The sequence below is a fragment of the Pezoporus wallicus genome, unplaced genomic scaffold, assembly GCF_028554395.1.
Source record: "Pezoporus wallicus isolate ANWC-B61680 ecotype Strahan unplaced genomic scaffold, APGP_CSIRO_Pwel_v1 contig_7545, whole genome shotgun sequence".
Taxonomy (NCBI): Eukaryota; Metazoa; Chordata; class Aves; order Psittaciformes; family Psittacidae; genus Pezoporus; species Pezoporus wallicus.
In genome coordinates this window covers 8947874-8968969 of record NW_026642398.1, presented here as the reverse complement: position 1 = coordinate 8968969, position 21096 = coordinate 8947874, and the positions used below count along the sequence as shown (strand labels likewise).

Genomic DNA, 21096 nt, shown 5'->3' with positions numbered 1-21096 from the left:
GTTGAGGTATATACCAGGGGTCCCTTTACCCAGGGTGCCTTCACCGGCAAGGGACACGCACCCAGCTTTGGGGCAGGGTCGCTGGCAGAAGCAGCCCAGGGACGGGTGGGGGGTCACGCTGCCACCGCTGCCCCCCAATGCGCCTGCATCGCATGGGGCAAAGTTTCATCGGGTCGGGAGAGGTTTCCTCTCACCTGCCCCCCCCCTTCCCCAGAGCCTTGTCTCTTACCTTCATGTCGCTTATGATGGTCTGGAAGAGCCCTCCGAGAGCACTACATTCCTTCTCTATCACAGCCTCCATTTTCCTCGCTCGAGCACACTGGAGGAGGCACAAACTGCTGCAATTTCACTACCGAGCTGAAGAAAAATGAGACACCCCGGTCTCCACCTCACGTAAAAATGAAACAGAAAAGAGGGGAGGGGGCAAACAAGCCGACGGAGGCAATAAGGGAAAAAAAAAAACACCCAACGCACCTGAACCCCTGCCTGCTACACTCTGAAAGCTGAGAGAACGGGGGGAAAACCAAACCCCCGTGCTGCCGCCGGCGGTCCCTACACACACCTCCCCGCCCGGGCACTCGGGGCCGAGCGGCCACTGTCCTCCCTCGCACGGGCAGCCGCGAAACCCATCTCTGCCCGGAACGGCCTGAGCCCCGGCGGCGGCCGCGGCCCCCCGCGCCTCCGGCACGGCAACGCGCTCAGCTCAGCTCAGCGCAGCGGCAGCCCGCAGCCCGCCAGCTCCGCGGCAGATGCGCACGCACACCCGAGAAACTACAGAGGAAAACCTGTATCCCTTCGTCACCCCGGTGTTTGTCAGTGGGGTCCCGTCCCCCAGAGCGCCCGGCGGAACTGGGGGTTTTAGTGGTGACATTCACCGAAATTGCCCCAAATTCGGGTCTTTATGTGAAAACCAGCTGCCTCAGCGCACCGGCTGGGAACGGCTGAGCTGGAAGCAGCCGGCGGAGGTAGGAGCAACGGAAGATACAGCCCAGCGTGGTGCAGTGACAGCAGCTTCAGTTGCAGATACTGTGGGGCTGTTCATTCATCCTGGCCCAGGAACGCAAGGCGATGTGTAAGGGTGTTAGTCACAAAAACAAGGGGGTTTTAAGGCAATCCAGTTTTCACATGCACTGTGCCAAATTTTGCAGAACACCATAGTCATACTTGCATATTTATGCATGCACCCCGGCTACAGCTCACCCCCTGCAAACGCCTAGGTACATAGAATCACGGTTTGGGCTGGAGAGACCTTAAAGCTCATCCAGTTGCAACCCCCTGCCACGGGCAGGGACACCTTCCACTAGAGCAGGTTGCTCCAAGCCCTGTCCAACCTGGCCTTGAACACTGCCAGGGATGGGGCAGCCACAGCTTCTCTGGGCAACCTGTGCCAGTGCCTCACCAACATCACAGGGAAGAACTTCTGCCTTGTATCTAATCTAAATCTACCTTTTTCTAGTTTAAAGCCATGCATGTGACAGATTGCATTCTCCATGTTGATGTAGCACTGCAGGGAGAGGCTGAGCAGGTGCCCTGCCTGCAGTGGGGCCACGGCAGCACTGGCTGCTGCAGTGATTTCCCCTCTGCTTTTCCCCACTTGACTGCAGGGAGAAAACACCTCAGCCCAGTCCGACCAAGCAGTTCATTCTGTGGCTCTGTAAGACCCTTGCTCCCAACGACGAGCCCAGTGAATGACCCCAACAGCCTGTGGTAGCAATACCTTCTCATCACATGCAGAGCTTAGGTGCTGTCACACAGCCAGTGTGACAGTGTTCCCCTGGGACAGAGTCACATCCAGCAGTTCAGCAGGGAATGTTGGTGGCCTACTTTGCTTTCTTCAGCCGTACCGTTTCTGGGATGATCCTTGGTTTAGTGCAAGCAGTATTTTGGCTAACCTCTGTGGGGAATGAGAATTCCCGTTGTGAAAGGTTGCAGAGTGCATGATGCACATGGGATAGGAGGGAGAAAAATCTCCTGCTATAAAGAAAAAGCTGTGGATTAAGGACTGCATTAATGCTTTAGTTAATAAATCAGGGCTGTAACAAGCAACAAGTCTTCATACAGTGACAAAACATTGTGCAGGTATACAGCAGGAAAATGAAGTAAGCATTTTAAGCCTCAATAAATTATAACAAGCAAATTAGGCATACAGTGTAAGAGAATGTTTTTTTACCTTGCAAATTCAAACGGTGAAGCTGTGCACACCACTGGTTATGATGGATAACTTGCTAAACTACCATAACTTGAGTGCATCAGGGCACAGCCTAGAGAGACCTTAACAATACTGCTTAGGTGGAGTATTTTTCTCTCAGAAGGTGCTAGTCATGAAAAATGAAGACATGATGATTTCAATAAACTTTATATTCACAGTGCGGAAAACGAATATGTGAACAGAAACCTGTTTGTTCTCTCCAGTATTTGTCATTTCACCATCTATTTTGTTAAATTCGCATTGTACGTATCACTTGGAATAATGATTGTGTTAATTTTATATTTGAGAATTTTTGTTTGTAGCATAACACAGCTAAAAATAAAGCAAGGGCACATAACCTAAAGGCATCAAAATAGAGTCTTGACAACTGAATTTTTTTTCCTTTGGCATTGAAGGAAATTTCATACTTTTAATTTTATACTGCCTTTCAGTGACTTTTAATGACAGAATTTTCAATTCAGCTTCAACCAGCTGTAGAGTGACAGAGTGAACATTCTTCTTTAAAGACCTGAGTCCAAATGGTTGTTTAAAGTGTGAGTAAAAAGTAGTTTGGTGATGTTGCGGTAACGTCGGGTTACCATCTGTCACATTATTTCTGGGATCTGCTTGATTGATTCCCAGCAAATCACTTCCTGCAAGCATTATTTGCTAAACTTTCTGATGGGCAAAGGCTATTTCTGTGTTCATGAGGCATCGTTACTGGGGAACATTTCATTACCAAGTGATGACATTCTGTAAAATATCCTGGTGCATGGGCAAATGCCAGCACCACTTCTCAACAGTGGGGTGGCTGAGTGCACCTTACTTGGCAACCTCCAACAGATGCCAACCTTAAAATTTGCCAAGGGCACAATAGTAGCCCATGTTCTGACATCCTTCAACACATTGGGTGCTCTGCTGACAAAAAGACTATTCCACTGAAACCACGAGAGGGCTGCTGGCTAAGAAGGAATTTCTCCAGAGAGAAGTGGGCAGCTTGAGCAATGACTTGGTCACTTTGCCTGGTCTGGATTGTTCCCGCTCCTCCTCCCACCCTGAGACCCTGAGCACCAAGGTACAGAGTACAAGGTACAGAGTGAACCAGGCACAAATCCATGAGGATCAAATGTCCACGCTGTGTTCCCAGATTTGCCAGTGGAGCAGAACGTATTTATTCACATTCCCATGCCTTGCTTTCCTCTCCTGTAAATGAAAATCCCAGTTTTTAAAAGCATTCTGAGTGTTTTTGCACCAACCACAAGTGTGAAATGTCATTGCAATAAGAACAAATGTATACTTTGTTAACGTGCCGTAAAACATTTAACTGTGGTGCTTATTTAAGTCCTGATCTTACACAGATTTAAACCCACTTATGAATACGAGTAGCCCTGTGGAAGACTAGATTACACATGCACTTAAGTGTTATCAGATTGAAGTCATAGAACAACAATCACAAAAGGTACTTAATCACCTTTAAATTACAGTGTTCCTAATTTAGCTAATGTTATTCCCCAAGGAAAAATTGCCTCATCTAGCATATAATCAAGAGGGAATCAAGGGCTCTTCCTTCAAGTGGTTGACAGTTCGAAAAGAGATATGGCTTTTAAAAAGAAGTTGCTAAAGGCTGAACCATTTAATTGAATTATCTCTTTAAGAAATTGATGCAAATTAATATTATAATACTGCATTACATTGCCACAGAATCTTTCATCCTTAAGCCTTCTTAAAATGTATTAATAAACTTGAAAAACAAATGTACATTTGGTGGGGTTTTTTTGTTATGAAACCAGTATCCTGTCCCTGTTTGAGGCTTTCTAATAATGATTTCTATTTTGAAGGATGACAGTGTTTTCCTCTTCATAGACTGAGAGAAAAGGAGCCCAAGAGCTTCCAAGAGGTGGAGTCCCTGACGTGATTTCATGCAGTCCTCAAGGTGCTTGCCAGGTACAACCCTGCTCAGTCCATAGAAGAAGATGAGCTCATTTTACAATGCCTGATTGGATGGAGAGGTAAGATAGCAGGCAACACAGCCAGAGAGATGACGAAAGGAACTGATGAAATATGGAGCAATCCCACCAGAACCCATGTGAGCCAGCTGTCCCAACAGCATTACAAATATTAGATAGTCACCCCTCCTTATCACTGGTGAAAACTTTGTCTTATATCTAAAGAGGATTAATTCACTGGTCATACATAGAGATGGGGACCTAGTGAGGGAGAATTCACTTTTTTTTCACTAGTCTCTGGTTTCAAAACATAAGAAATAACAATGTTGTGGTTCTCCATCTATATTCGGGTTATTTTTATGCCCCCAATTGTTTTTAAATTACTAAGCAGGACTGCTGTAGTGGGGGTTCTTCTGCAATCACTTCTGCTTGCTGCTTGCTGGCAAAATAACAGCTGCTATTGCTTTACCAGGATTGATTTCTATATAACAGCTCCATCTAAAGCCTACCTACAGGCAGCAACTCTGCAGCAAAATATCAATGCGGTTTCATTTTCAGCTGTAAGCTTTGCTCATAAGAAAAAACAATACATTTTCAGCAAAGTCCAACATGGGATGTCATTCATTCAGAGCACATAGAGGACAAGATGCTTACTTTTAGTGGGCTGTATTAGTTTTCCACTCCCCCCCTTCACTAACAAGTAGGAAAAAAAGGCTTTACCCAAGCTATCTCTGTGCACAAGGCACAAAGCCGAAAATGAGGGCTTGCGTAGTGTACCAAGGGCTTTACAGATAGGCCATGATTTTCGGTCATGGGAATGTGAAATGCTGTTGCTCACATTTGCCATCTCAGGTTGGTAGATTCAGAAAAAGGCTCTCAGGTCTATCGCCTCCTTCCAAGCAATGCTCCTGTTACTGCTCTTAAAACTCCGGCATGATGAACCCCAATAAGTGACCAGTGGGGTTCCCATAGCTGAGGTTATGTGGTCACTTTCATCCTGAGCAAGTCCACAGTAGCACCGACAGTGCATTTCCACGCTCACTGCTCAGCCATGGCCTCCTTCCTACACTGTCCCATGTCACCAGCACCAGAGCTCAGACAACCATATGTATGATGGGTCCCAAGGGGACCTGATTTGGCTGAAAACTAAGCCTGCAAAGAAAGACAATTTTAGCCCAGAGGAGGATCCTGCCTTTTTGTGTTTCATGGAGAAGGGGCAGCCTGCATAACCATTCCCATGCTTATTCCCTAGAAGATTCCTTCTTGTTTCTCACCTACAGCCAGTACGGGTTTAAATATCCAGAACTGTCAGTGTGAGCCCTCTTGAAAACTGGCTTCATTACCTTATATTAGGTTCTGATATGGACACATTCACCTCATAAAGACAGGGCTCACTTTCACATTTTAAAGCTATTTAGCTGATGTGTTTTAAAGTCACACGCTAAACTGATTTGAATAAAATTTCCTGAATGCACCTATGTAGACAAGCAGTAAGTGAACAAAAAAATAATCAGGTTATACTTGGAGTTACAGACATGCTTAAACACTGACAAAATAAAGCCTATGATGATAGATGTCACTTTTGCAAATATCTCATGTTCTCTTCTTTAAAGCAACATCAACATTGACTTAATTGCACATCAGAGAATCAACAAGGTCAGAAAAGACCTTTTAGATCATCAAGTCCAACTGTTCCCCAGCACTGCCAAGACCACCATGTCACTAAGGGCCTCGTCTACATGGTTTTTGAACACTTCCAGGGACAGTGATTCCACCACAACTTTTATTCCTTCTTGTTTGTAGGTATTAGAGTTGCCTGTTGTGCTTTATCTCCAGCACATACTTTTGTCCAAACTGTTGTTGGCCATTTCCCCTTTAGGTGTGATGTAAAATGAAACTGAGTTCTTCTGTACCTCCCATCAAGCAATAATTTTTAGTAGGTCACTATTCCTGAAATCTGAGATTCGTATTTATTGGTACGCACAGAACTCCATGTGTTGAACCACCTCAGGACACAGTCACGTGAAACATAATGCAACACTTTCTCCTATAAAGGAAAACATTATTTTTTTGCCAGTCCATAAATCCAGCCTTTAAAACAAGCGTTGCATTCACAAAGAAATGGTTTAGTAAAAAAATAAAGCATGTTTCAATGGGCAGACTTCCAGCTCTGTGTGAGTAGGGAATACTCAAGCTTTTTCTTTTTCCTATCTCTTTACTTATGTTTCTGAAATACTAGTGAAAACAACTTGAATGCTAATCCTCTTCTCCAGAGCCAGACACCTGGGATGTCAGTGAGCAGAAATTGTTAGGTAGAGGTGTCTACTATGAGTCCAAGCTGCAAACTCCAGAAAGCACTTTGGGGACATCAGATCATGCTGAGAGCCTTCTAGTGTACAGTTTCTTCTAAAAAAAGAAGTAACAGAAGAATTAGAAACAAGAGGAGACTTCCAGTGAAGCAAAGAAAATGAACAGAAAGAAAAATCTAGTCTACTGGTCCAAATAATACAGGCAGACTAGCACGTACTGGAATTTGGGACTAAACCCAAAGAGAGCTGACATGAGGACACACTGCAGGGAGGGACAAGCACAGGGATGAATGGTGCCATTGTGAGACTATTTTAATTAATTTTTGTAATGAAGCCAAAGCTCTAATTTACCACATCCCAAAAGTAAATAGAAAAGGGTATGACCTTAATTTCAGAGGTGGGGAAGGAAAACCTAATTGTTAAGTAGTCAGCTGTCACTCGTTATTGCAATTGGATAGATACACTTGGTGTGTTACTATGAATAGGCCAGATTCAACAGCCCAAATAGTGGGTAATGACAGTTTTGTTCTCTCTCTTCTTCATATTCTTTCCAAGTCTTTGATTAGTAACATTTTCTATCGGTTTTACCATGTGGATTGCAATACTCCAGACTCCACCAGACTCTGAGTAAGCCCGTCTGGGCCACAGAATAGATTTCTTTTTTTGTCTTAGCAGGCAGATGTGTGCAACACTGGCAGGATGCAAAACATACAGACACTACAGGAGGTCCCTCTTGCCTTCTTACTTTCTGCTAGCCCCAAGTGAGTATATTCCTATACAGCAGCTAGTGGTGGAAGACAGTTTTTCAATGTAGAATGTCTGCAATCTGAAAAAGTACAAAAGTTGTATCTGTTTCTAACCACGGTCACTAAATAAATACAGTTTGATGTGCCTTATATGCTCTTGAAAACATGCCTTTGTTTGCATCACTCAGACTGCGCACAGCCATCCCTGCACTTAACTTTATGGGGTCATTTCAATGGAACAAGGGAGGGATGCATGCACAGATCTGAGATTGGTGTGAATTCCTTATGTCTTATCAAATGCTGTACCCACATAATTATGTGCCCATATAAAAAGAGTTTTCTACTCCAGATATTTCTGTTCTTTGCCCTATAATACCAGTTTGAAGAGGAAGTTATCCAGCATGAGAACATGAAGGATTTAGGCAGAAATGTTCATAATAAAAAATGCTGTTCTAGCAAGTTCTTCTATGGCATAAACAAAGGAGTCATCTGCGTTAGGCTGACTTGTTCAGACAAAGCATACTGGTATTAGGGTCAATATTATTAGATTAACACCTATAATGTGGGAGCTATCATCCCAAATACAAATAACAAATAGTTTGTGCCCCCATATCCTCATGTTAACAGCCACCTTCCTTTTTCAGTGCATGCAGAAGCAGCTGCCTTTATTCTGTAATAATGAACTGTGCTTTTTTCAATATTCCCACTCAAAATCCCGAGTGAAGGCACTTCTTCTGTAGTATGTCTTTAAATCTGCAGTGGCAGGGCAAGTTAGTTAGCTGGTTGGCATCAACATTTACTAGTTTAAGTCCTGAGCTCAAAATTCAACGTATTCTTCTGCCAGGAATCAAGATCATCAGGAAAATTCACCTGGTGCTTTCAACAACCAAGAATAAACCTCCTGAATGACTTTCTAAATTTCTGCCAGTACAGGGAAATGACAGATCTTCGCTTTTCTGTGCTGTCTCATCAAGAGTGGACTGTCTTTTATTGAAGGACACATTTTAACAAAACAGAAATTAGCACAAATCCTGATGGCCTGTGCTATCCGACAGAATGATCTAATGGTGTCTTTTGACTTTGAAGGCTATGGCTGCATCAATCAACCTCTAAAGCAGACCCAGGGTTTAGCACAAATGCTGAGAGACAGCTGCCAGTCTTAGTGATGCTCAGGGATGATATATGGAGAAAGCACTGATCCTTTCATGCTCTTGTCCCAGTGGGTTGAGGCACAGCAGCAGGAGGGAGAAAGAACCTGTAACATGATCTGTGCATGGCAGTGTGCTGGTCTCCAAAGCTGTGTCTCTCTTGAGGACTCTAAGGTTGTTGGCAGAGGTAATACCTTTCATTAGGCCGAGTGGGATATTTGGCAGACAAGTGTTTAAGTGCACAAACTTTTCCTAAGACCTGTGTGAAATGCAGAACATTTCAAAGCTAAGTGAGGACATTTCAAATATGAAAATTATTCCTGGGTAACATTTGATGCTGCTCTCGTGTGAAAAAGCAAAGCGTCATCTTTTAGAAGAGAGCTTCCACATCAGTTTTCAGATATAAAAATATCCTCCCTGGATATCTGGGTACTGGTTGACATCCACATCTTTTGGCCTTTTATATCCGAATACCATGGCAATGCTGATACCCCAGCCTTGCTCGCCAGCAGGGATGGGTGAGCAAGGCTGACGGGCATTAGTTCCTGCTGACGGAGGCTGCAGTGCAGGGTCCCCTCCTGCCTCTGCTTGAAAGGGGGAGCAGATTTTACGCCCTTCAGTTGCAAAAGGAGCGCTTGGCTCTGCTGTCAGCACTGGCCTTCGGCTCTGTAGATCTCACTCATCTGCAAAGAATTGCTACACACTGACCTAGATATTCTGTCAGCTCTGCTGCAGCGCTGGTTCGGTGACGGGGCTGCCATTCCCTGGTCTCTGCTCTGCCCTATATCCCTCCTTGGAGGTAAAAAATACAGAGGGGCAAATGAGTGTTAATCAGAGTAGCATTCTCCTCTGATGTTTTTTCTGGAAAAGAGGGTTTCCCAGGGAAATCTGTTGCCTTAATATTCCCTTCCCTGCCACCTCATTATGTTGCTCTGTTTGAGAAATCCTGCCACGTTTCAAACATAGACTGTCCTGAAGAGAAGAGAAAACGTGCAACTTCCATTCCCTCCTTTCCTTGCATCTCCACTGTGCGCTCCACAGTACATCAAAAGAGAGTGGGGAGGGCAATTTATTAGATAAAGAGAGGGCCCCAGAGCGAGGGTAGGCCTGGACCTCTGACAGCAGCCGTCTGAGACGTCCACACTGTACTCCATTGGTGTATGATTAACAGGGCACTCATCCAGTTTGAGAAGCACAGCTGATAGTATGAAAGTGTCTTTGTAGCTGCTGATCTGTATTAGATAGGAAATGAAAAAAGCCAAAACCCAAACCCTTAATTGCCTCTAAAATTTCACTAGAGTCAAATTAGATTGGCAAATCTAATTCTTCCTCTAGAAAAATTAACAGCTGTAAAGGTACATCTGAGATTACCCATAAAGGGGAATGTTCATCTTTGCAGTCTTGCTGTAGAGCACTACAGAGTCAAAACCAGCAGAGGATCCCGGAAGGCAAACTTTGTCCTGTGTGCTTGCTTCATGTGACAGTGTTAGGCATCAAGAAAAGACAGCATCCTGCAGCATGGTGAAGCATGGTAGTGCACTGCCTTGCCTCCCTCAGTAGCTCAAGGGAAAAAGCTGCCTGGACCTAGAGACTCTCTGGTTGAACCTGGTGTACTACAGAGTGCCCTGGATAAACTCCTGTCCTCCTTTCTGCTCTGAACTATGAAGAGCCACAGGCTCTGTTCTCTGCTCCTGCACACTGCTTTCTGAAGGGAATTATTCAGACTAAAATGCTCCAACTTTGTCTCTTGTGTCTTTGTAACAAGGGTACTGCAGCCTCAGAGGGACCAGTCACCCCTGTGCGCTGCGTCAGAGCCATCCCAACGGGATGCAGGATGTGGTTTTGGCTTGGTGTTGGTGAGACAGGGCAAACAGTCCTACCAGTCATTCAGCCACGTATGACAGGTTTTCTTGCAGATTGTTCAGATAAGTGGGAAAATACTGCAAGGCAAAGCAATAAACATAGTAATTCACTCAGCAGGATTTGGAGGCCAAGGTGAAGAATGCAGTAGCAAGGGAAATCAATGCGACTTTACTCTGAGATATATGAAAATACAACATTGGCACTTGTTAATTTCTTAGAATTATGAAAAGAGTTCTCTATAGACCAGTGTCTTGAGGGAAGTGAGGGATTCCTTGGATTCAGGAGACATCTTTCTCTAAGAAGGGGAAAGCAAACAGGAGGAGAGCTCTGACAGCCCTGCCCTATGCTCTTTGGCTGATGCATTCCTTCCCGAGGTAATAAAAATAATAGTGTTTTCAGAAGTGCTCTTGCTGACAGCATGACTGTGACAAGGGATGGTCTGGGGAGATGTCAGCCCCATTTTCACCTCTCACCACTGCTTTTTTCTCCCTCACTAAGCTCTGATTAAAAGCAATCTTTCTTTTACATCCACAGTCTTGCCAGGGCCAGATCCTCAGCCACACAGTGAAGCCTGAGTGACGGCGCTGGGTGAGAGGAGGGAGTGATGGGAAAGCTGGGTGGCAACAGGGTTGTGTTTTGAGAAGAGCTGCCCAAGGAACAAGTGTGTACAAGATGTTTTCCCACTCCTTGAAGACTTCAGAGCATTTCTGTGGTTAGGGAGAGGGCCTGGACTCCATCAGAACAAGACCAGCAGCCTCAAAAGCCAGTGTCTGGCTGACTTCTGCTATATTGTCAGGTGACCAGACCTAAACATTCGGTGCCTGTGTCACAGGGCTGCATTTCAGCTGAGCAGAACCAGCCTGAGCTGGAGCTTACCCTGGGACAAACCAGCCAGATCTTTTGTTTCCATCTTTCCCACCCAGGGCTCCTGAAGATGACAGCTGACTTGCTTTCCCCACTTCTCAGTGCACACTGCAAAGCCCATCTTCCCCAGGCTGCAAAGGCAGGCAGAGCGATGTGATCAGATATGGGGGTCTGGAAGCTGTGGGATGTTTTAAGCAGGCATGGATCATTTGGCAGCATAGACAATATTTGTGATATTTTTTTGAAGGAGAGCCTATTATGAGAAGCTTTTGTATTCAAATTGTTTGAATTACAGTATCCCCCTGAAAAATGTTGGTGTTTTAATTTTGTATAAGAACTACAAAACATACTGCAGAGCACTGCAGTGGCACCAAGGGATTAAAAATAAGGTAATATGAGAAGCTGGTGAGCTGGTTTGTCTGTCACCTGCCAAGAGTTTAACTTCCAGTTGAATTCAGCAACTTTGCTCTTAAAGGTACTGAGCTTTCCAAGTAATAAAGTAAATGCAAAGATGGCAAGCAGTGCATTTAAAACATTTATCAGGGCCAGAGCAATAAATATATTCCATTCCCCCATTTCTATTTATGAATTTACTTAAATGCAGCTAGATGATGTAATTTTACAAAGAACATAATATTATTCCCTCACAGTAATCATGCATTGATTGCCAATGCAATCTGAGTGGTACAGAAGAAGAAATAGGAAATACACATCCAGATTTTGTTATTTCTCTCCCACTGTGATCACTCATTGGACTTGCTTTCCTTCTCTGTCCCATCTCTCCATTGCAGGCAAGAAGCTGAGTGTGCCAAGGAGAAATGGTGGTTTGCAATGCATCTGTGCCACGCATGGTATGAAAGCTGGTCCTCCTGCTCTCACATGGACTGTACACACAGGGCACATTACATGCATGGCTGCTACAGCATAAGCTCTTAGGAGCACTATGTCAGCTTGTCTTCCGATATCCCAATAAAACAGAGCTTTTGGAGCATAATTTTTCAAGATGTGAGTGGATATTTCTACCATTGCAGTCCATGTAGTGGCTGAGCCTTTTCCTGCCAGGTGGCTATTTTATTTCTTCAGGATTCGGTGCACTTTCTGTTGATGCTAGTGACAGGTCTCCCACTTACGATGCTGGGAGGAGGAGCTGTCTATTGTCGTAACAGCATATTGTATGCAAAATCTAATAACGAGGATTTTGTAAATATGGCACTGCATTGATTTAGCTGATTTTATGCCTTTTCCATGCCTTGATCTGGAGCAACTTAGTCCTTGGAACTAAATTACATTTTGCAAGCGATCGAGACACAGAAGAAAAGAAAAAGAGGGATGGTTTGGATGCTGGGGGCTGCTACATTTCACAAATGATAGGAAAATTTCTGTCTCGAGAGACACTGATGCTTTTATCTGCAGGTGGGAGCTGGGAGGCAGGAGCAGGTGCCTCTCACATTGGCAAGCTCTGTGAAAGCCTGTACCACCTCTGAGTGGAAAGCTCTGCGGGCGCTCCTGCGCTCCATGAATCGTTGCCAGCTGTCAAAGGGAAATGGTTCAGCACTGAGTCTCCCAGGCTGTGTTCTGGCCAACATTCAATCGGATTACAAACCAATTGCTCCAGCCGGTCCCAGAAGCAGGAAACCACCGTCAGCTGGCTGGTGGGATCTGGTCTCGGTGACAGACAGTGCTGCTTCTCGCCTGCTGCAGTCTGTTAGCAGCTGTCCCTTCTTCCCCAAGCTGTGGGAATGGTGAAATTCCCGAAACAAAAGTGACAAAAAAAACCTTACAAAGGGAGTAGGGGAGGACTGAAAGCTGTGCTACTGCAGGCAGCTTTTCCCCAGGCACTGATTTCTTGGCAAAACATCTTCTGAATCTCTAGGCACCACATCTTTCAAAAGCACTACTGCTCACGTGCAACTGAAATAGCAAATATCTGTCACCAAAGTAAGAAACTGCTTTTATTTCACATATATTTTGGCTGCGGACAGCCTGCGTGTAGATTATCATCGGTATCAAGTCAGAGACCTGGCCAGTTCTATAGGCAGCAAGACTAATGATAATTTGTAATCAAAACATTCTGGAAAAAAGAGAGAAGTTTCTTATTTGGGGACTAAATCAGGCTCTGGTGATTTGTGATTAACAGCAAGACACTCATGAGAAACTGACTGCCACACGTATACCTTGTTGTGTTTCTTCCTTCTCCCTCTTCAGCACTGACTGCTGCAACATGCTGAAGGACTTGGTGATGGATCTGAGTAGGATTCCTCAGCCAGAGCCCCACTTCAGCCCATTTGTAAGCTGGGCCTTCAGCAGGATTCACTTGGAAGAAGAAGTCATCATCTTCGCTTCATTTGTGGGCCCAAAGCAGTGAAGCCATCACTTGTCAGTCTTCTCAACGTTTTAAGACTAAGTGTAAATGTGTGTATGGCAGCAGAATGCTGTGGAGGCACTTGGTTGATCCCACTGAGTAAGAATCATAGAATAGTTAGGGTTGGAAAGGACCTTAAGATCATCCAGTTCCAACCCCCTGCCATGGGCAGGGACACCTCACACTAAACCATGTCACCCAAGGCTCTGTCCAACCTGGCCTTGAACACTGCCAGGGATGGAGCATTCACAACTTCCCTGGGCAACCCATTCCAGTGCCTCACCACCCTTACAGTAAAGAATTTCCTCCTTTTATCCAATCTAAACTTCCCCTGTTTAAGTTTTAACCCATTACCCCCTGTCCTGTCACTACAGACCCTAATGAAGAGTCCTTCTCCAGTATCCTTATAGGCCCCCTTTAGATACTGGAAGAAGAGCCAGTGGTGGAGTGTTACCAGGCCAAGGCAGTAGGCTGCCTCTGGGCTCCTTTGCTCTGAAGGGCTGAGACCTGGAAGAGCGAAAGGTAGAGAAAAACAGGGAGATATGGACACCTGAAGTATAATCAGGAGCCTCTTCCCATGAAAATGATGGGGGAGGGAAGCTTTGATTCCTCTGTCTCCCACGCACCCTCACTTCCCATTCTTTTCCTCTCTAGTCCCATGGGAAAAACATTGCTATTAAAGGAAAGCTCCAGGGAGCTAAGATATACATAAGGATTCTTTGGAGGAAAACTTGGCTCTGGTGAATTCAACAGGAGTTTTGGAATCAACTTCAATGGAGGCTGAATTTCACATTTCCAGGACTGTACAAAGCATTGCCTGCTCCATGCTGGCCTTTCTATCACAACCATATGGAGCCTGGTACTGTCCTGTGAAATTCACCATTCTTTTGTGATAAATCACATCCTTCTCTCAAGGGGTAACAACAAATAAATACCCCTAAATCATTCTGAGAATGGCATCAACAGTTTCATGTATCACTGGGCACCATGACCAGACCTTTGTAGTTTCAGTGGGAAACTGCTGGAAATCAAATGTTTCTGCAGAGGTGGTTTATTTGAGGGACATCTGGAATATTCCAGTGATCCAGACTTGGTTATTTTTAGTGTCCCTTTCCATAGGGAGCTGGCAACCTATTTAAATCTAGGGGACCATGACTAGTTATTCAAGTTTTGCTGTGCTGGATTTGTGCTGTGTGTGTTTTGGAAACAAAGTCAGCTCTGAGCAGCAGATAGAGTGATGCCATAGCCCACATCAGTGAAAAGCTCTTGTGATTGTTTTTTCCCCTCTTCCATTTTCAGTGAAGGCTGTGCTGTCTTCTCCCTCTTCCTATATTTTATTGCCAGTGTAGAATGCCTTAAAAATGCCATTAAGGAATGTGTTACCCAGTAGGGTTTAACACCGCGTTTCACTCCCTATGCTCTTTCCAACAGCAGTGAAGTTCTGAAGCACCGTTCTGATGATTGAAAGAGCACAAGTATTTTCTCATTTGTTAATGTAACTCTGGGGCTATTGACAACAGGCTTCTAATGTAACATGCAGAGCCTACGTTTCCTTAAATGCACAGTGACTTTGACATGAGTGCCCTGATTTTCCGAGGTACTCGAACATCTGAGGATCCCAAGCTGACAGCCTTCAACTTCTCAGCAAATGAGACCAGACACTGGAGATTCAAAAGCATGGTCCAAAGAATGAGCCACCCACATCTATGAAGTCCTCTCTCCTCATCCCCACTTTCTTTTCCCATTCCTGGGAGAATTCGGCTGATTTCTTCACTTCTGCCTTTCAAAAGCACTTCTGGAGCCATTATTTCACCACCCTGTAAGGGGCCTGCGATCAGGGAGTGTATCCAGGCAGGGGTGACTCAGCAGTGAGAAGCAGTTGTCGGTTACAAACCTGCCTCCCACAGGGGCTCTGGACAGAGTCATCAGTGTGTGCATGTGAACACCTTGGCTCAGTCGGCATAATGCAGTGCAACATCTGTCTCCACTGCCAGTCTCTCACATATGCCCACACGGCACCGTCCTCTCAGCAGCCAGGCACCCACAGTGCAGCTCCCTTGCGACCCTATCCCAGCCTGCAGCAAAGCAGCCCTTGCCTGCCTTTCCCCGTTCTGGTCTATATCCCCCTGGAGACCTCTGCTGCTAGTAGGGTTGATCAGCTCTTTGGGAAACCCCTGGCAGAAGATAGGGCTGTGGTCCTCTGTACACTGTATACCTTTATACATTCCGATGATGTGGTGATGTGAGGTGTCCCTCTTTGTCTCCCCCAAACCCTCCGTCATGCTGTTTTGGCTGTGTCCTTTGGGACAAATAGCAGCTGCACAGGAGTGGGATGCTCAAGAGATATTCCCATTTCCACTGCGGACTCACCACATGAGGGTATAAAGGCAGGTAACTTCTCTGTTCTCTGTACTTAAAGACTAAAGAAGCAACTCTGACCTACTGGTATTAAAATAACTTAAGAGTCTGGGCAGGGCCTTATGAACTGATCATTGCCAGAAAAGGAAGACAAATATAAGCTGGAAAGAACATCCTTCCCTTGCCTTGTTCCATTGCCATCTAATTCCGATAACCTCTACCTGCCTCACTGGGCCCTTGTATCTCACTTAGCACAAGCAAAACACTTGTTCATCCCATCAAGAGGCAGAATCCTGGTGCAATGCAGAGGAAATACTATCAGGTAGCTGTAGTTAAGAGCAAATTTCATTAGAAATATTGGTGAAAGATGGAGGAGGCAGATGATAAACCAAGGGCAAGCACAGTGTGTCCTGCAGAAGTCACTAGAGCTGCTTTGGTGTCTTCAGCAGGAGTCTGGGCCATTCTGTGGACCTGAGTCTTCTACTCCTGTGAGCAGTTCTGGAGGAGAATGGCTTTGAAATCCCTTTCAGACAGTTTTTGGCCAAAGTGCATCTGGGATGCTACAGGTTATTAGAAATGTCCTTAGTGATACAGCTGCTCAGTTCTTTGCTCTGTGAGTTATAAGGGTCTGAAGCCTAAAGGCTGGTCTCCTCTCCTGGAAGAAGCACCAGTGGGATGCTGTATGCTTTAGCAGTCTGCTTCATTCCTTTCAGATGCTGTCTTGCTCCATGCAGAGGATGTCCTCAGTTCTGGAGTCTGTGTCATTGACCAGATAAGCAGAGCATTTCCAGATTGCTGGGGGAAAAAGAGATCCTCATTCAGCAGTGCCACTTCACCTCAGCACCAATTTGAGCCCTCAGAGCTTGCTGATGTCAGCCAAAAGGAGGATAGACAACCATAGCTGTGTCCTACCTCGTTTCCAGTGGGTGTCATGGCTTTTACTACAGACTTGCTGATTTCCATCGCCACCACTTCTCACGTGCTGCTGCTCCTTGACCATGCTAGCCCTTTATTACAAAGACATCGACTGGTGGTGTAACATTTTCTGCTGCAAGAAACACAGGTCCTTGTCACTTGCATAAAGAAATTCCTACAGCAGAAGTCTATTTGCTTGTGCTTTCCTCTGTGTACATAACCTATAACTATTTTTATCCTGCCAGACACAGACCTTTTATACTTATCTCTGCTTATTTTCAAAAACCTCAATATTTGGCATGTATCGTATTGGTCTCGCTGATTCTGTGTTGCTTTTCTTCCCTATTTCCTTCATTCCTCGCCTCCTCTCCTCAGTGGATCCCAACCCATGGTCTCCTCCCACACAGGCACAGGCTGGTTTCAGTGTGATTTAACCTAGCCCATTCCCCAACCCCAAATTAACAGAACCGTCTCACAATAGTCAATCACAGTGCTGGTGGCTTATTTCCAGGTCTTAAACTTACAAACCTATTTATAGCTCAAAAGGCTTGAAAAGAGATCATTAAGGGAATACATTTGCAAATGCAGAACAAAGATCTGATTCTAGGGTTTTCTTTATGCAATTACTTCATGTAAATAACAACGTTTGACACCTGCTTTCCTCTCCCGTATAAATCTCAGAGCAGTTTACATCCCTGCGCGCACTCAGCCCGAGTGCAGCAGAGAGGAGCTCTCCTAGAGGTTCTCAGACTGACATCATGCTCCAATCTACTGATGTTATTTTTGTTCTAAATTCACTGACTTGCTCTTGCTCTGTCTGCGACCCCACTCACGCTCTTCCTCCCTTCAGAGGCTGAAGCATGAGTGAAATAGACCTTCACAGATTTGAATTATATCAAAAAGAGAGCTCTACAGTGCTCAGTGGTGACAGTCAATGGAGACCCTGAGCTCCTCGCTTTATTCTGAAGCCATTAAGCATTATCATTCATCTATAAAATATAGCACAGTTACACACTGATGCAGAGAGATGATTTTTCCCCCTCTTCCTTCGTTTCCCTTCACTATTAATATAACATGAACATCAGTGAGGCTCAGGAGCTCCATCCTAGTCCTGCTCTACAGTGACAACCTGGATATATTTATTGTGCAAATGATGCTTTGTCGTTTACCTTTGGTTCTGGTAAAACCTGCCAGCTTGCAGTTAGTGTTTGAAAACCAGTGCCAAGGTGGGAAGTTCATGCATTACTCATGGAAATGCACTTCAGAATTTCTCTTCTGGACCATGTCTTTACCCAGAGAAATCAGGACTCATTAAAACTGACAAACCCCAACAGGACTCAAGCTGAGAATTCAGCCACATGAGCTTATCATGAGCTTTTTATCCCCAAATTCGGATTGTTTCTGTTTCACTGTCACCCTTCAGCAATAAATGCCATTTTGCTGCTGGCCGTGAAATCTCAGCTGTGATGTGCACTGGTTTGCAGTTTCTTCTTGTGGATTTAGGCCAGTGTTACAAGGACGGTCATGTTGGCTTAACCAAGCAAAGCATCCACCTGCACCTGATGCAGCCTGACAGATATCTCAAACACTAGATATGTCCTTTCATAACCGTGTTTTCACAAGGCATTTTCTTTAAACATGAAGCCCACGTTCTCCCAAGAAGTGCCTTTTGGTGAAGCACTGATTTTCTCTGAAACGTTTCTTCTTGCTGTGAATCAGTCTTTCCATTGAATCTTTATTGTGGGCCTTGATAAAGGTTTCAAAGTCCATTTTATTTTCCCTGAGCAATCATCAATATGCAGATCAGAGGGCTCATTCTGAACAGTGCTGGCCGTGCTTGGGCAGCGCTGTGATTTGAGGACTCCTCTATTACATAGATGTGCTCTCCTTATACCTAGATAAAGCTTAGCAGAAACCTCACTGAGATTTCCCCTAGAAAATAAGGCAAAAATTAGCTTTGCCTGTGAAGCCCATTTTAGTCAAGATATTAGGTCTTGGCTCTGAGAATTCAAGTGTATCTTGTTGTCTTGGGTACCTTCTGGGTGAGGGAGTATAACATAGTGATAAAATGGGGACACGGGTATATTAGATAGTAAGTGGGGTAACAAGTGGGGAGAGGAGCTAGAATCACAGTTCTTGAGGGCACCAGCAGCTATGACTTGGGGATGAGACCAGAAATGTGTCTGTAGCCATCAAGTGCACGTCTAACCTTGTCAGGTTCCAGAAAGGTTTTCTTCTACTCCTGTGCAGAGTTTGACCTGGTTGTTGTTCTCACAGCTCCTGTAACGGGCTGGGTTAAAAACCCTCTTATCCTTGTAGTCCTTCAGTCTATTTGTGCAGGGCACAATCACTTTGAAACCATGATGGGCTTGGCACAAAGGTTCACTAAGATTCTTCCTTGTTGTGTTCACTGTGCTGTGTTTACATGTCCTTGTCCACAGCGTGTGCATCACCACTTTTATTCCAGCTCATCCTTTGGCCCAGCTACACCTCCTTTACACTGAGCAGAGACCTGCTGGCTCTGTGGAGGTGCCAGCTGCTCTTTAGGGCATAAAAAATTATGGCCCAGGATGGGGCCAAGCTGCTGATGAATTGCAGTCATGGTGCCAAGTCACTGGTGACTCTCAAGCCTGTTGGCGGCCCTCCTGGCTACACCTGTACTGGTGAGTTGGTGCCAGTGCCCACCCTTTGGTCCTGAGGCCAGCTGGCATAGGCTGGCCATGTTGCTAGTTTTAGCTTCCAAAACAAGTTTCCAGACTTCTCACTGTTAGTAGTCACAGGTCCAGGCTAAATCCTGAACCTTTGTTGAGGAGAGCACTGCTTACCCCAGGCTATAATCATACCACTCCAACAGCTTCACAGTGTTGATGTTATCACAGAATCCCAGACTGGTTTGGGTTGGAAGGGACCTTAAAGCTCATCCAATTCCAACACATTGCTATGGGCAGGGACACCTTCCACTAGAGCAGGTTGCTCCAAGCCCCATCCAACCTGGCCTTGAACACTGCCAGGGATGGGGCAGCCACAGCTTCTCTGGGCAATGTGTTTCAGTGTTTCATCATCCTTACAGGGAAGGATTTCTTCCTAATGTCTAATCTAAATCTCTCCTCTTTCAGTTTAAAGCCATTCCCTCTTGTCCTATCCCTACATGCCCTTGTAACAAGTCCTTCCCCAGATTTCTTGTAGGCCCTTTTTAGGTACTGGAAGGCTGTTATAGGATGTCCCTGGAACCTTTTCTTCTCCAGGCTGAACAACCCCAACTTTCTCAGCCTGTTTTCACAGGAGAGGTGCTCCATCCCTTGAATCATCTTCACTGCCCTCCTCTAGACTTCCTCGAGCAGGCCCATGTCCATCTTGCGCTGGGGGCCCCAGAGCTCAATGCCGTACTCTGGGTAGGTTCTCATGAGAGCAGGGTGGAGGGGGAAAATGTCCCAGTGTCTGGTCTCTGGTACTGTTCGTGCCAAAAAATTGCCCACTTACTCTGTGGTTTAGCCATATCTTATTTCTAAACATGAAGGATTTTTTTCCCTGCTGGTTGTTGAGATTCCGTGAACCCCCTCATTTTCTCCCAGTTTTCAGTGCACGTCCCCTTGGCAGAGCTGCAGTGACATTATGTGTGTGTCTTCATCACAGGTAAAAAGGGGCAGCAGTCTCGCAGTGGTATGACAGAAATCTCTTGTTTAAGGTCAGCACTTACCTTACTTATTTACAGCAAGATAATCCCAGGCTGGTATTTCTGCAAGGTGGACACATCCTATGCCCCAGGCCTTCTGAGGTTTGAAGATCCTGGAGGATCAGGTCCTAAATATCTCACTAAAGGTCATGAGGAAGGTCTGAACAGGATATGGAAACAGCTCTTCCCAGTCCCAAGCAAGCACTGCAGCCCCTGGAGCACATTTTTATCACATTTAACAGGTGGTGGGGCCTTTATGTCCTTTACATTTTCTTCCCTCTGTAATAACAGAGTGGTGGTTCAATCTGCCTGCACTAGCACAAGCAAAAAGTGAGATGAGGCAATTGCCTCTTAATAACACAGGGTTCACCCCTCTCCCCACTTACTAAAACAGCAATATTTTAATGCAGCCTCTTCACTTCCTGCCATGCTTGGATCCTGGGGTCTTGTTTTTACTGTCACATCCAGTCTGTGAAGAGAGGCAGGTTCTGTATCTTAGTCTGCGGGATGATTTTCTGTTTGTTTTTCTGAATGACTTTGCCCAAAGGAGTGATAATAAAAAAATGTGAAAGCTGGTGTCAAAATAATTTCTCTGAGCCTGGAACATAATCTTTTTTTTTTTCATTATTCTTGACATTCTCTTTTATTTGTGGCTCTTCCCCTCTCCACTTACATTCAGCGACAAAGTAAAACGTGTAACACAGATAATTCTGCTTTTAGATTT

The 21096-nt window shown here is 45.2% G+C and overlaps 1 protein-coding gene and 1 long non-coding RNA gene across 20 annotated transcripts in view; one reads left to right on the top strand and one right to left on the bottom strand.

The window, feature by feature from the left end:
• The window catches only part of MTSS1 (MTSS I-BAR domain containing 1), a 126373-nt gene extending 125592 nt beyond the window's left edge, over positions 1-781 (bottom strand). For 10 of the 18 annotated variants that reach the window (XM_057429684.1, XM_057429693.1, XM_057429688.1 and 7 more), the window contains exons 1-2: positions 475-780; positions 230-357 (exon numbers count right to left, since the gene is read on the bottom strand). In XM_057429684.1, the coding sequence (XP_057285667.1) occupies positions 230-301 (72 nt within the window). In that variant the 5' untranslated portion in view covers positions 302-357; positions 475-780. Of the gene's footprint in view, positions 1-229; positions 358-474 lie in introns of all 18 variants that reach the window. The other 8 variants (XM_057429683.1, XM_057429692.1, XM_057429685.1 and 5 more) reach the window with 1 other exon arrangement.
• A 1839-nt stretch (positions 782-2620) lies between these two features.
• LOC130610109 (uncharacterized) lies at positions 2621-6529 on the top strand. Of its 2 annotated transcripts, none has more exons than XR_008974958.1 (3): positions 2621-2742; positions 4052-4197; positions 6408-6529. It is a non-coding gene; the product is annotated as an uncharacterized LOC130610109 (long non-coding RNA). The 2 variants fall into 2 exon arrangements; XR_008974959.1 differs by lacking the exon at positions 2621-2742 and adding an exon at positions 2888-3355.
• The last annotated feature ends 14567 nt before the right edge of the window (positions 6530-21096 follow it).